Source organism: Curcuma longa, chromosome 11, assembly GCF_044706935.1.
Source record: "Curcuma longa cultivar G26 ecotype Majalengka, Jawa Barat chromosome 11, ITB_CL_G26_1.1, whole genome shotgun sequence".
NCBI classification, from domain to species: domain Eukaryota; kingdom Viridiplantae; phylum Streptophyta; class Magnoliopsida; order Zingiberales; family Zingiberaceae; genus Curcuma; species Curcuma longa.
Genome location: NC_133871.1, coordinates 27,136,371 through 27,149,632, shown reverse-complemented (window position 1 = coordinate 27,149,632; position 13,262 = coordinate 27,136,371). Strand labels below are relative to the sequence as shown.

General features: G+C 35.5%; 2 protein-coding genes across 2 annotated transcripts in view; both read left to right on the top strand.

The window, feature by feature from the left end:
• Nucleotides 1-845, top strand: part of LOC141837492 (uncharacterized) — a 5,098-nt gene extending 4,253 nt beyond the window's left edge. The window contains exon 9 of the mRNA XM_074724878.1: nt 783-845. Within this exon, the coding sequence (XP_074580979.1) occupies nt 783-845 (63 nt within the window). The remainder of the gene's footprint in view (nt 1-782) is intronic.
• Nucleotides 846-871: 26 nt separating this feature from the next.
• LOC141838760 (dipeptidyl-peptidase 5-like) lies at nt 872-13,256 on the top strand. The gene is made up of 18 exons (XM_074726326.1): nt 872-1,059; nt 2,138-2,319; nt 2,653-2,760; nt 2,870-2,944; nt 3,035-3,182; nt 4,534-4,616; nt 4,702-4,757; nt 8,208-8,344; nt 8,454-8,544; nt 8,810-8,875; nt 8,967-9,189; nt 11,181-11,282; nt 11,614-11,699; nt 11,785-11,907; nt 12,624-12,693; nt 12,783-12,874; nt 12,971-13,075; nt 13,143-13,256. The coding sequence occupies exons 1-18, from the start codon at nt 872-874 to the stop codon at nt 13,254-13,256; spliced, it is 2,049 nt and encodes a 682-aa protein (XP_074582427.1).
• The last annotated feature ends 6 nt before the right edge of the window (nt 13,257-13,262 follow it).

Sequence of the window (13,262 nt, the reverse complement as noted above, 5' to 3'; positions counted from 1 at the left end):
TGATTTTAATTTAAAATGGTTTGGAGTTCTCTGTGTCCATTAATCATTTTTAAACAAAATTGGCTTATGGGCCTACGCTATTTTAAAATTTAAAAGTTTGATATTTTTTTAATCAGAAAAGTCATAGAATTTATTGGTGGTATTAATTAGTGAGTATCATTTTCTCATGCTTTATAATAAATTTATGATAAATTTTATTAAATATTTTATAAATTTAAAAATTCATTGCTCCTAATTTACATCAAATTCATATTAGAATGCATAAATATATTAAGCAAACTTTTAAAAAATATTAATTTTAATTTAAAGTGATTTAAAATTTTAAAATCTATTAATAAGTTTCAAATAAAATTAAAATCGATATTGATGTTTGATCTAATTATTCAAAAATTTAATAGTTTAATATTTTTAAATTAGGAAAGTCTTAAAAATTAATTGATGATATTTATTAGTGAGTATTATTCAAGATTTTATAATAAATTTTAAAATTAAAAATTTATTGTTCACGGTACTGCCGTACTGTTATAATACATTTAAATGCCGTTCTTTATATACCTAATCATCGCACAGCAGCTAGCGTCCGTTTGACGGCTCTTTGGCCACTCGGTATTCTTTATAGGCCGCCTAATCATCGCAGAACAACTGTAGTTCAACGGCTCTCTGGTCGTATTCTTTATATGCTTTCATGTGCCTGATCATCGCATAACAACTGTAGCTCAACGGCTCTCTGGTCACTCGATCGGTATTCTTGATATGCTTTCATGTGCCTGATCATCGCATAGCAGCGGTCGTTTGACGGCTCTCTGAGCTACTCGGCATTCGGCGCTGCACGAGGCATCGCCTGATCCGGCGCATTCTACCTTTCACTGCCATGGCCGCTGCGTCGACCACGACGTCGTCCTTTCCCGACGCCGCCGAGAAGGTTACCGCGCCTTATGGCTCTTGGAAGTCCCCGATTACCGCCGACGTCGTCTCCAGGCCTCGCAAGGAGCTCGGAGGCATGGCCGTCGCTGGAGATGGCCGGCTTGTTTGGATCGAGAGTCGGCCCGACGAAGGAGGGTCAGTGGAGGGTTTAACTTTCGATTTGCTATCATTTTGTCATGATTCGAGATCGTGTGAAGCATTTCTAATTTATCGTTAGCCTAGGTTTTAATTTGTGTTCTAAACCCTGTTATGCCATACATTGAAGATTCAATAGTCAACTAAGTGGCTTGTGGTGTGGTCGCGCAATGCCTGGATAAGGCAACACTAGAACTCTAAGGGTGAAAAATTATTTTTGCTACAAATGCTCTGCTTGACCTTCCATATGCTGTGAATCACTAAAGACTGCTCTTTTTATAAATTGTTGAAGAAAGTGGCAGTTGGATTTGTGATGGTTCTCCACTTTGTAAAAAAGTGTTCATTTCCTGTGTATGGTTTGGATGGAAAGCTGCAGAATCAGCAACATACATTAGTCTAGTTCCACAACCTAGATGTGATTTTCAAACATTCTTAAGGCTATTAAGGAGTCGAGAACTGACTTTAGTGTGCTAGAAGCAGCCTTGCCTAATTGTATGCTAAGCTTTTGCAGCACTTGTTTGTTAGACTCAAGGTGGTAGGGATAGGTTGGTTCCTTCTCAAATCAAGAAATTTGGCGATGATAGGATTTTGCACTGATATTGGCATGATGTAGCATTGTTCCACAAGAATAGTTTGGCGCTTGTGGCTCCAAAACTGCCAACAAATGGGAATGGTATTAAGTTACAAGTCATAACAATGCTCAATACACATACATTGCCTTTATGTCTTCATTTCCTCATCCCAACTACTTTTTCGTCATTAACTTGCTTTGTGTATCAATACTTGATGTATCGTATTATTAATTTCTTTTCAGGGTCTGTTTACCTTCTGTACATATTTGATTGGATGAGTAAATACCACTCATTATTGTGTAATTTTTAATTAAAGTTGCAATTGTTGAGTCCGAACTAGCCGTTTCCAAGTTGAGGACGATCTAAATTCAAAATCATCCCACTGATCGGATGCCTCTCTTTGCATCATTTTTTTTATAAATATATGATATTCTAGAAAACTCAAGTTAACATTGCAATTTCTCACATGTTTGTCATCTGAACTACTAACTACATTATGCATTCAGGCGCACTGTGCTTGTTAAGGAATCAGCAAGTATGGAAGAAAAACCAATGGATATCATACCTCCAGAGTTTGCACCAAGGACGTTGGCCCAAGTGTTTGGTGGCTGTGCTTTTGCTGTACTGAACGATACAGTTATTTTCTCAAACTGCAAGGATCAACGGTTATACAAATTAACTATTGGAAGTATGACTATTACTCCTGTTTTTTTGCCTTGTTGGTCCTTTTAGACGTTTCTCTGCTTTTTGTTTAAAGGCATTTTCATGGATGAAAAACTAAGAACATGAACTTAAAAGTGATTATGTCAGTGTTTTGGTTTACTTGCTCCATAAAAGGATACAAAACACCACATAGAACAAACTGGGCAATTGTCATTAGGGCTACCATAATTTGTCTAAAACCTTTACGTTTTTCTGTATGCATGGTGCATCAGCAGAAAAAGGTTAATACTAATACTACTATTTCTTATTTAATTTAATAGTCTGATAAACATTACAAGATATATCTGTTCACTTCTAGCAGGTTCTGCACCAATACCAATTACCCCTGACTATGGTGGAACTTTAGTCTGTTATGCTGATGGCAGTTATGATCCTCACTTCAACCGCTATCTTACTGTCATGGAAGGTCTGTTACAGTCTAATTTAGAAACCTTTTTTGCTGGACATTTTGGTAGTCAAAATTTTGTTTTACAAATCAACTGTTTATCTTCTATTGATGCATGTTTTTGTTACAGATCACCGGAAAGGTAGCTTGAACAACCCCAGTACTATAATTGCCTCTATAGATCTGAATGCTATAGGTATTAATGGTAAGACATTTTAATTTTGCTTCACTAGACACTTGCTTACAGTGACAAAAATTGAAGCACTTTTTTTGTTTTCTGAATCATGTACTAAAGAACCAAAGGAATTGGTTGTTGGCAATGATTTCTATGCCTTTCCGCGGGTAGATCCAAATGGGAAGAGAATGGCATGGATAGAGTGGAGCCATCCTAACATGCCTTGGGACAAAGCTGAACTTTGGGTTGGGTATTTCTCTGAAAATGGGTGAGTATTGTGCTGGTTGACTTCTACTCTAGATGCTTGGAAGGCTTTGCAACTTTTGTAGTTCTGAACTAGCATTTCCAGTAAAGTAGGAAAGAGTTGCCCTGCTGGTATCTTTCTATCATGCTGGATGGGTACGTTGATGCTGGGCAAAAAAGTGAAGACAAATAGAATAGAGTATAAGGAAGCAAAGAGGGAGATTAGAGAGAGGAGGAGAATAGATGGAAAAGAAGAGAGAATAAGAGATCTGTGAAAATAATTTCATTAATATCTCACTTCACAACCTAGGTTCACTTATATAGATTTTATACTAAAAAATAAAGGTAATAAACATGGAGTTTGTCATGACCCTTGCCAGTTATAGCATTGCATGGAGTTCAATGATGAGATAAGATTCATGTAGCCAATTTTATATAGTTGGGCAAACATTGTCTGTGTTATGTATGGATACCCTCACCAATTAATTCATACATTAATTACCATAGCAAAAAAATATATAAAAGGAACAAATTATAAGAAAACATTTGAAAACATCTTGTACTCTGCATCACATGCCCTTGTGGTCATCAATTAGTCATCCTAGAGAATGATGCACTCTGATCTTACATGATAATTGGTTTGCATCAGTTTATTTATTCTGGTATTACATCCACTAATAAACATTGTACATCTGTCACTAATAAACTTTGTACTTGCTGAACCAGAGTCGCTTCATACTTGCAATATTTTTAAGTTTGAATTATAATTTAGACAATTATGTTATCATTTATTAAATTATAATCAACAACTTATCATCCATGTATGAATTAGCATTACTGGTACCCTTGAATTATACAGTTCGATTCATAATTTCATATCATCATTTTCTAATTTACATGGAAATTCTTGGACAAACCTAACTTGCTTCATATGATATTTTTCTTTGAATATTATTTATTTTCATGGTTAACATAAAACTATATCAATTCGGAGCAGACTTTTGTTACAGCAAATAGTTATGCTACTCTTGTTTATTATTAACTAATGTGAATCTGAATCATCTTTAGAGCTTTCCAGGACATGTTATTTCAAAATGGTGTGAGAATAACAACCTTAATAGTGCATACTTAGATTGTTATGTTTGGTTTGATCAACACAGAAATATTTCTAGCTTCTTAACAGAAGCTTTTCTCATTTCATTTCTATACTTTGCTAATTTAAGGTAGACCTCTAGAGTTTCACCTTTGTTATATCAATATAAGGGTAGCTTAGATTCTCTTCTTCTTTTCTTGTTGATATGTAGCTTTAAATTGTGTTTTTTTAAGATCTACTTTTGAATTATCCATATAATTTAGTGTGGGTCTTCAAACCACAGAGATTTGTCCAACCGAATATGTGTTGCTGGTGGCGATCCTATAATAGTTGAATCTCCAACTGAACCCAAATGGTCACCCAAAGGTATTTTTTTGTATGTGATGAAACATAGGATCTATCCTTGTCTCCATATTGTTTATATTTGTTATTTTTTTGTGTAACTTTGTAGGGGAGTTGTTCTTCATTACTGATCGGGGAAGCGGTTTCTGGAACTTATACAGATGGGTAAAGTTGGCTCTAGCTTTATGTTTTGGAGTCTTAGTAGTATACCTCTTGGCAAAATAATGTACTGTAAAGTACAAAGTTGGTTGTATATAGGAAAGCTAAAGTCTAAAGTATCCTTTAAATTTTATAGGTTTGCATTTGTATAACTTTAGTGTTATATTATTTATCATTTTAAAAAAATTAGGGACTTAGTTGTAAATTTGATTTTTGGATGTCTCATTTACAAATTGCTATTTAATTTCCTAATCTAATCCTCCTTCCCAACCCTTGTTCTATCTTCTTCCTCACAAAGAAGTGCAACCGCCACTCTCTGTTTCTTCTTCACAAACCCTCAAACCCCTCCAAGCTTTCCGCCTAATCCACGTGCCTACTCCGTGTTTGCCTTGCCCTATAGCAACAATTGTTGTTGCCACACGCTTGATTGCCACATGCGACCATCGTCTCCAGTAATAACACACAAGATCTTACAACAGCTCCTTCTTCCCTCAGGAATCCTCTTCCCTCACATTCTTGGGTGATCCAAATTTAATCTCTACTGGTGAGTTGTCATAATTGAACCTTCCTCTTTTTCCCCTTGTTAATTTGGTGCATCCTTATAGATTCATTGGTTAGGGGAGTTTTGAGTTTTCAAGGTGAGCTGGTACGATCTAAGTCCTTGTTTATCTGAGTGTTTTACTTGCTTGTACTACATTCATAATGAAATATATATAAAAATGTTTATTACACGATAACTATGATAATTTATAAAAAAGGGATTATTACACGTGTTGTTTAATTGTAAAAAGGAAAAAAAGAGGAGGGTTTGACTATAGCAACTCACCGGTTGCAACAAAATTGGATCATAGGGTGAAGGAATGTGAGGGAAGAGGGAACAGTGTTGTAGGATCTCGTGTGTCATAGTTGGAGACGATGACCCAGATGGCTATTGACCGTGTGCAGTGGTGATCGTATATGACCACCTCAAGCATTGTTTCTATGATGACAAGGAGCATGGAGATGGCGGGCATTGAGTACAAATAGAGGAGGAAAGTATGATAATGTATGTGATTTGTCATGAGGAAGAAAAGGGAGGTGATGACATTGCTTCATGAGGAAGAAGATAGAATACAGATTGGGGAGGAGGATTAGGTTAAGTCCATAATTTTTTTAAATTTAAAATTAGGTTCCTAATTGTTTCTAAACATGATAAATAATTTAACATTCTCTTACCATGTTGATCCCTTTCAACTTGGCTGGGCAATTCAATATATGACAAATTAGAAATTTTGTAGTTTTTTGTTAAATGACATGAAGTTATGATTTATCTCTATCTCTTCTTTTCCCTTTTGTCAGAATTAAAACAAATGAATTGCGTAAATAGGAGAATTAATTTCAGTTCCATTAAGAGATGACATGTAGCATTCATGGCCATCCTTTTTTCTCAATGAAAAATTTGATGTGAGGTTTCCTTAATAAAACATTTGATGGGGAGACAATTTTAAGCGATAACACGAGAGATTGTTCTTCTTTAAGATTTAGATGTCTAGTGAAAGACACCATACTGACCTCTTCAAACTTTGAGCTAAAGACAAAATTATGTTTGGTGGATGTAAGGTGTATGATGATATGGAAGATATTAAGCAATCATCTGAAAAGAACCACCAACACTGTTCTTTTCCTTTTCCCTCTCTTTCTTTTCCTTTAGTTAATGGTGATACCCTTTTTTGAAAGATTATGATTAAATTTCAGGATGACCCTGTATGATAGTTCTAAAAAACACCTCATTTCCAATAAATTCATGCTTTAAATTCCCATAGGAATCCTCTTCCCTCACATTCTTGGGTGATCCAATTTCATCTCTATTGGTGAGTTGTCATAATTGAACCTTCTTCTTTTTCCCTTTGTCAATTTGGTGCATCCTTAGATTCTCTAGTTAGAGGAGTTTTGAGTCCTTATTTATCTGTGTGTTTTAGCTGGTATGATCTAACACCTTATTAATCTGTATTATATATATATATATATATATATAGATATGAGATAACTATGATAATTTTCAAAAAAGGGATTATTACACATGTTGCTTAATTGTAAAAAGGAAAAAAAAAGAGGAGGGTTTGACTATGGCAACTCTCCAATTGCGATAAAATTATATCACAGGGTGAGTACTGTGGGGAAAGAGGGAACAGGGTTGTAGGATCTCGTGTGTCATAGTTGGAGACGATGACCACATGTGGCAGTGGTGATTGTATATGACCACCTCAAGCGTTGTTGCTATGATGACAACAACAAACATGGAGTAGGTGCTTGGAGTGCGAACAGAGGAGGAAAGTTTGAAAAGGTTTGGATTTGTCAAGAGGAAGAAAAGGGAGGGTGATGGTGTTGCTTCATGAGGAAGAAGATAGAACACGGATTGGGGAGGAGGATTAGGTTGGGGTATTAAATAACAATTTTGTAACTAAGTTCGTAATTTTTAAAAATTTAAAACTAGGTTCCATTGAGTGCAAATATAGGAGGAAAGTTTGAAAAAGTTTGGGATTTGTCATGAGGAAGAAAAGGGAGGGTGATGGTGTTGCTTCATGAGGAAGAACATAAAACACAGATTGGGGAGGAGGATTAGGTTGGGGTATTAAATAGCAATTTTGTAACAAAGCTCATAATTTTTTAAAATTTAATACTAGGTTCCCAATTTTTTTCTAAAAATGATAAATAATTTTACATTCTCTTACCATGTCGATCCCTTTCAACTTGGCTGGGCAATTCAATGTATGACAAGTTAGAAACTTTGTAGTTTTTTGTTAAATGCCATGAAGTTATGATTTATCTCTATCTTTTTTTTTCCCTCTTGTCAGAGTTAAAAGAAATGGCTTGTGTGAATAGGAGAACTAATTTAAGTTCCATTACGAGATGACATGCAACATTCATGGCCCTCTTTTTTTCTCAATGAAAAATTTGATGCGAGGTTTCCATAATAAGACATTTGACGGGGAGACAATTTTAAGCGATAACATGAGATATTGTTCTTCTCTAAGATTTAGATGCCTAGTGAAAATACTTTACTGACCTCTTCAAACTTTGAGCTAAAGAAAAAATTATGTTTGGCGGATGTAACTAAGTTGTATGATGATATGGAAGATATTAAGTGATTATCTGAAAAGAACCACCGACACTGTTCTTTTCTTTTTTTCCCTCTCATTCTTTTCCTTTATTTAATGGTGACACCCTTTTTTTCCTTTTTTGAAAGATTATGATTAAATTTCAGGATGACCCTATAAGATAGTTCTAAAAATCACCTCATTATGCTTCATTTACTCGATCACTTTACTGTGCCCATAAATTCATGCTCTAAATTCTAAGAAGCAAATTATTTGAGCATGCGAGTTCTGTGGACTAATATTTTTTTCACTTCTTTTTTTCTCATTTGATGTTATCTTTTGTTATCAAGTATCCTTTCATTGCATCTTTGTGTCACAGGATGAAAAGAAAAATGAAGTGGTAGCTATTTATTCTTTGGATGCTGAATTTACCAAGCCACTATGGGTATTTGGCATCAGTTCATATGATTTTGTTTGGAAAGATTTGAATAGTAGCAAAATTGTCTGCACTTACAGGTTTCTAAATTCATTTGTAAAAGTACACCCTACTTTTATACTGCCTTTTGGGGCCTTTGGATATTTGTCTGTGCTTTTAGTATGATCAGAATAACTTTCGGCTTTGCAGGCAGAATGGGATGTCGTTCCTTGGAATCTTGGATTATGGTACAAATTGGTTCTCATTGCTTGATATTCACCTTACTGATATTGGAAACTTAGTAAGTTTATAATTTTTTACCATTAATTATATGGTTCTCTTGCTGTTAGAAAAGATACTTGTTCCTTACCTGACAATTTGTTTCATGGAACTTTTGAAATTTGCATTAACTGATAATCGAATGCCCCTCTAACAAGTATCACGAGCATTTACAACATGATATGCACCCCTCAAAATAATATACAATTAATTTAGTTACTACTAAGGTACCAAGTTTTAACATATTTGTTTAGGTATCAAAGTTTGATACATTTGGGTTTTAACAGGTCAGTTGTGGCTCTTGTGTATATGTTGAAGGGGCATCTGCAACCCATCCACTATCGATTGTCAAGGTTTGACAATGTGTCATTTAAATTTTTTAGCATATATGTGATTACACTTACACCAGGATTAGCTGCTCTCTACATCCTTTTACTTGATCAGGTGAATCTGGATGTGAACCAATCAAATGCAACTAAATCTTCAGTACTTTGGTCTTCCTCCCCAGATGCAACAAAATATGATTCATACTTCAGCTCTCCAGAAGTTATTGAGTTTCCAACTGAGCATCCTGGTCAGAATGCTTATGCATACTTTTACCCTCCTTCCAGTCCCACCTACAAAGCATCCTTAGATGAAAAGCCACCATTATTGCTTGAAAACCATGGTTTGTACTTTAATTATTTCTTTTCTCCTTATATATACACATACACATATTCTTTTAAACTGCTACCCCTTAGTTTTGTACATTTACTTGCTATCTTTGTCACTTAAATATTGAGCTGGGAAATGCATTCTTTGTGCAATGTGATTGTCATTGGATTTCTGCAGATGTATAAGGTGGTAATGGAGGCCTGAATAAGATCTGTATCTAGTAGGAGTTTAGTAGTCACGGCTAATAAACATAAAATGTTCCTAATGTCAGCATTTTTTTTATACATGTAAATGGATGGTTGAAACGAAGAAGAGAATTTAGAGTCATATGTGATAGACCAATTTAGTTCCACATGGTGATTTGTGGGCTAATGAAAATTCTTTATAAGTTTGAATGAGTGACTTGGGATAGAGTACTTTGGATATTGTTGATGGGTCAATTCTCTCATTCAAAGGGGTTGTGATAATTATATAAAAGTAGATCTAATTCTAAGCATGACGAGATGTTAATGATTGCTCAAGTAATAGTTTAGCTACAATTAGGTCTCACTTGCTATAAATTAGAGATGATTTAGATTGTGAGTTGGACTTTGGAACACTTAGATTTGTGGTGATACTCAAAAAAAAAAAAACAATGCTGCTGTTGTTCAGGAGCAATTACATGTAGCTCCAACAAATGATAAAAATGAGAGAAAACATCTTAAGATGTTAAGATGATTGGATGTATTCAGAAGTGATCAATGAATTATAGATAGGAAAGTTGAATCAACTAGAACTGAAGATTTGAGGTAAAAGAAGCAAAAGAAAAGTTAATATAATTGAAAATGACTTAAGAGTTTTGAATATTACTAATTATGCAGCTTAACATTTATACACTGGAGAGATGTTGTCCATGTAGCCGACACTAAATGGTTCATGGTTGATGCAGTGATGTTGATGACGATGATGATAAGAGTATCAAATTCATTTGATTTAGTGAGTTTATATTTGATATGTTAAATAGGGATTAAAATCTTGAGCCGTATCATGCGATATCGACGAAAATTCTTATTTCGTCGATGGATCGACACCAGCATAGCAGCGGCACATGAATTCTGGCCGGAAGATGCCACCGGAGGTGTCGCACGGCCTCGCCGACACCTCCGGAGGTGTCGTGCGGCCTCGGCGACGCCTCGGCGACGCCATCGGAGGCGCCGCCCCTCGGCGATGCCTCCGACGGCGTCGCACGGCCTTGTCGATGCCGCCGGAGGCGCCGCCTGATCGGCGACACTACCAGGGCCCGGCGGTGCACCTGCGCTCGCAGGCCACGCGTGCCCCCATCGTGCGCGTCCACAGTGGTCGCGGACTCGCGATTTTTCAATTTTTTTCGATTTTAAAACTTAGGATTTAATCAGATTTTAATAATTAATTCCTAGTTATAGTGGGAGATAATTTAAATAGGCTTTATTAAAATCTATAAAATTAAAATTATATTTTTTAAAAAATATATTTTTTAAAAATATTATATTTTTTATTTTAAATATTTAAATTAAATTTTTTATTTTAATTAATATATTTATATTTTAAAAATACCAAAATTATACCGATACGATACCGAAACTGTATCGTTCCGGTCCGAGACCAAAACCTCGACACGGCTAGATATTTTAAACCTTAATGTTAAATTCATTTCATTAAGTGAGGTTATACTTTATCTCAGTTATGAATTTTCTGGATTATGTACCATTTGGATATGATAATCTTGTGCTTGCTTCTTAAATGTAAGATAGAGAATCCATAGGCCTAAGATCCTTATGTGAGCTTATTGATGTGTTCACTTTGTAGTACATCATCATTGAAACAAGTAGGCCGAGTGTCAAAGTGCAATGCTTGTAGAATATCCTAAATTGACAAAAAAAAATATTATTTTCTTAAAATTTAGTGCTGAAATTTATCTGTGAAGATCTGATCTGAGTGCCTATTTTGATAAAAATTTGCAACACTTGTCTCTTAACAATCTTGCAGCAGGGCCCACATTTGAAACAAGGTCTGGACTGAATCTCAAAATCCACTATTGGACTAGTCGAGGCTGGGCTTTTGTCGATGTCAACTATGGAGGAAGTACTGGTTGTATATCTGAACTCTCTGTTTTTGTTCCTCTTTTTTTTTTTTTGCCCCCACGAGTTGGTGCAGTTGGTACTTGCATAAGTGTTTGCCACAATGGCTAAGGTGACGGCTTCACCTTTTGTCACAAACTCTATTATTTTCTAGTACCATATATTAATGGGTGCTTACTGCTATGGCAGTTTGATTTTAGTAGCCAGTTATAATGGATTTTATCCCGTCAAAATTGCCACCTAAAATTTCACGGTGTTCATTTTTTTTACAACTTGTGGTTTGTAGAATCCAAGTTGTGAAGGAATTTTCATTTTATCGATTAAACTAAATGGCTTTATAGGTTATGGGAGAGAATACCGAGAAAGACTTCGAGGACAGTGGGGTATTGTTGATGTCAATGATTGTTGCAGCTGCGCAAAGTTTCTGGTATCTCTTTGGCTGCTGTTTCCTATATTAATTAAACATAACCACTTTATTTACAGCAAAGGAAATGAATATCTTGCTTTTCAAGGTAGAAAGCGGGAAGGTAGATGGAGAACGACTTTGTGTAACTGGAGGACAAGCTGGTGGATACACCGCATTAGCTTCTCTTGCTTTTAAAGAGACGTTTAAAGCTGGTGCTTGTTTGCATGGGGTAAGGCACTATTCTATTTAGTTTTACTTTGGTCCAAGGTGTCACAGGTAACCTTCTTAAGTTTAACCATATTGTTTTTTCCCACTTATTTATTCTTATGCTCTTGTCAAGTGCTATTATTTTTTTCCTCCAGATTTTAAAGCATGACTCCATTCTTGTATTAGTTTCTTTTCTATTGTCATAATGAACTAATTTCCAATTCCCATGACCTTTTTGCCAAATCTCCTCCACCTGCAAGCTTTCAGCAAAAGGGATATGCGCATCAGTGTTCCATTGAGATTGTTGTTGCACAATCGAACAATTACATGTATTACTATGACACTTTGACTTGTGATATCTTGAGCAAGCATGGTTTTATAACTAAATTCCGAACTAGTGGACCATTCTAGTTTCTTCTTATTGTTTAGAACTTAAAGGGAAGCATTATAATATTGTGAACTTTCAATTGTATGTACTCTTAGTTAAAACTTGATATAGTGGTTACTGTTGTTGATTATTTGATTGACCAAACACTGCTCGCTTATTGATTCTTGAGCAAAATTCTTTCTGCATGTCTCCGTGCTCCCCAACTACAGATGATTATGCTACAAATATCCTTGTGATTTTTGTTTGAATTTGTGGATTCCTGTATGTTCTTGCTAGTGGTGTACCTTTTTCACATTTTTTGTGTTATATATCACCTCAACCAATATCACTTTCTTGCTGTCGCTTTTAAGGTACCTGATTTGTCTCCGTTGACGGTAGAAACTAAGAAGTTGGAATCCCACTACTTTGATCATCTTGTTGGTGAGTTCATTTTGTTGAATTAGATTGTTGAACACATTTCTGACTGCAATGGACAATACACGTACGGTTTATCCTTCTGCTACTTACAGGAGATCAGAAGGCTTATCTTGAACGGTCTCCCATTAACCATGTCGATAAGTTTAGCTGCCCAGTGATTTTGTTCCACGGCTTAAATGATAAGGTATTAATTTAAACTACCACCTTTATTAGCAATTCTGATTATTTAAGGACATATCCATGGCCCCTCAAATCCTGACTACCTTCATTTTGTATGCAGGTTGTGCCACCTGTTCATGCTCGTATGATACACAAGGCTCTCAAGGACAAGGGCTTGCCTGTTGCTTTAGTTGAATACGAAGGAGAGCAACATTGGTTCGGAAAGGTGATCAATGTAGACTTTGATTTCACTTTCAGGCTTTGAGTTGCTGATGCATTGATTTTTGCCACAGCCTGAGAACATCAAATTCACACTGGAACAACAGATGGTATTCTTTGCTCGTTTAGTTGGGCACTTCGAAGTTGCAGATCCTATCACTCCGATCAAAATTGATAACTTTGATTAGTATGTG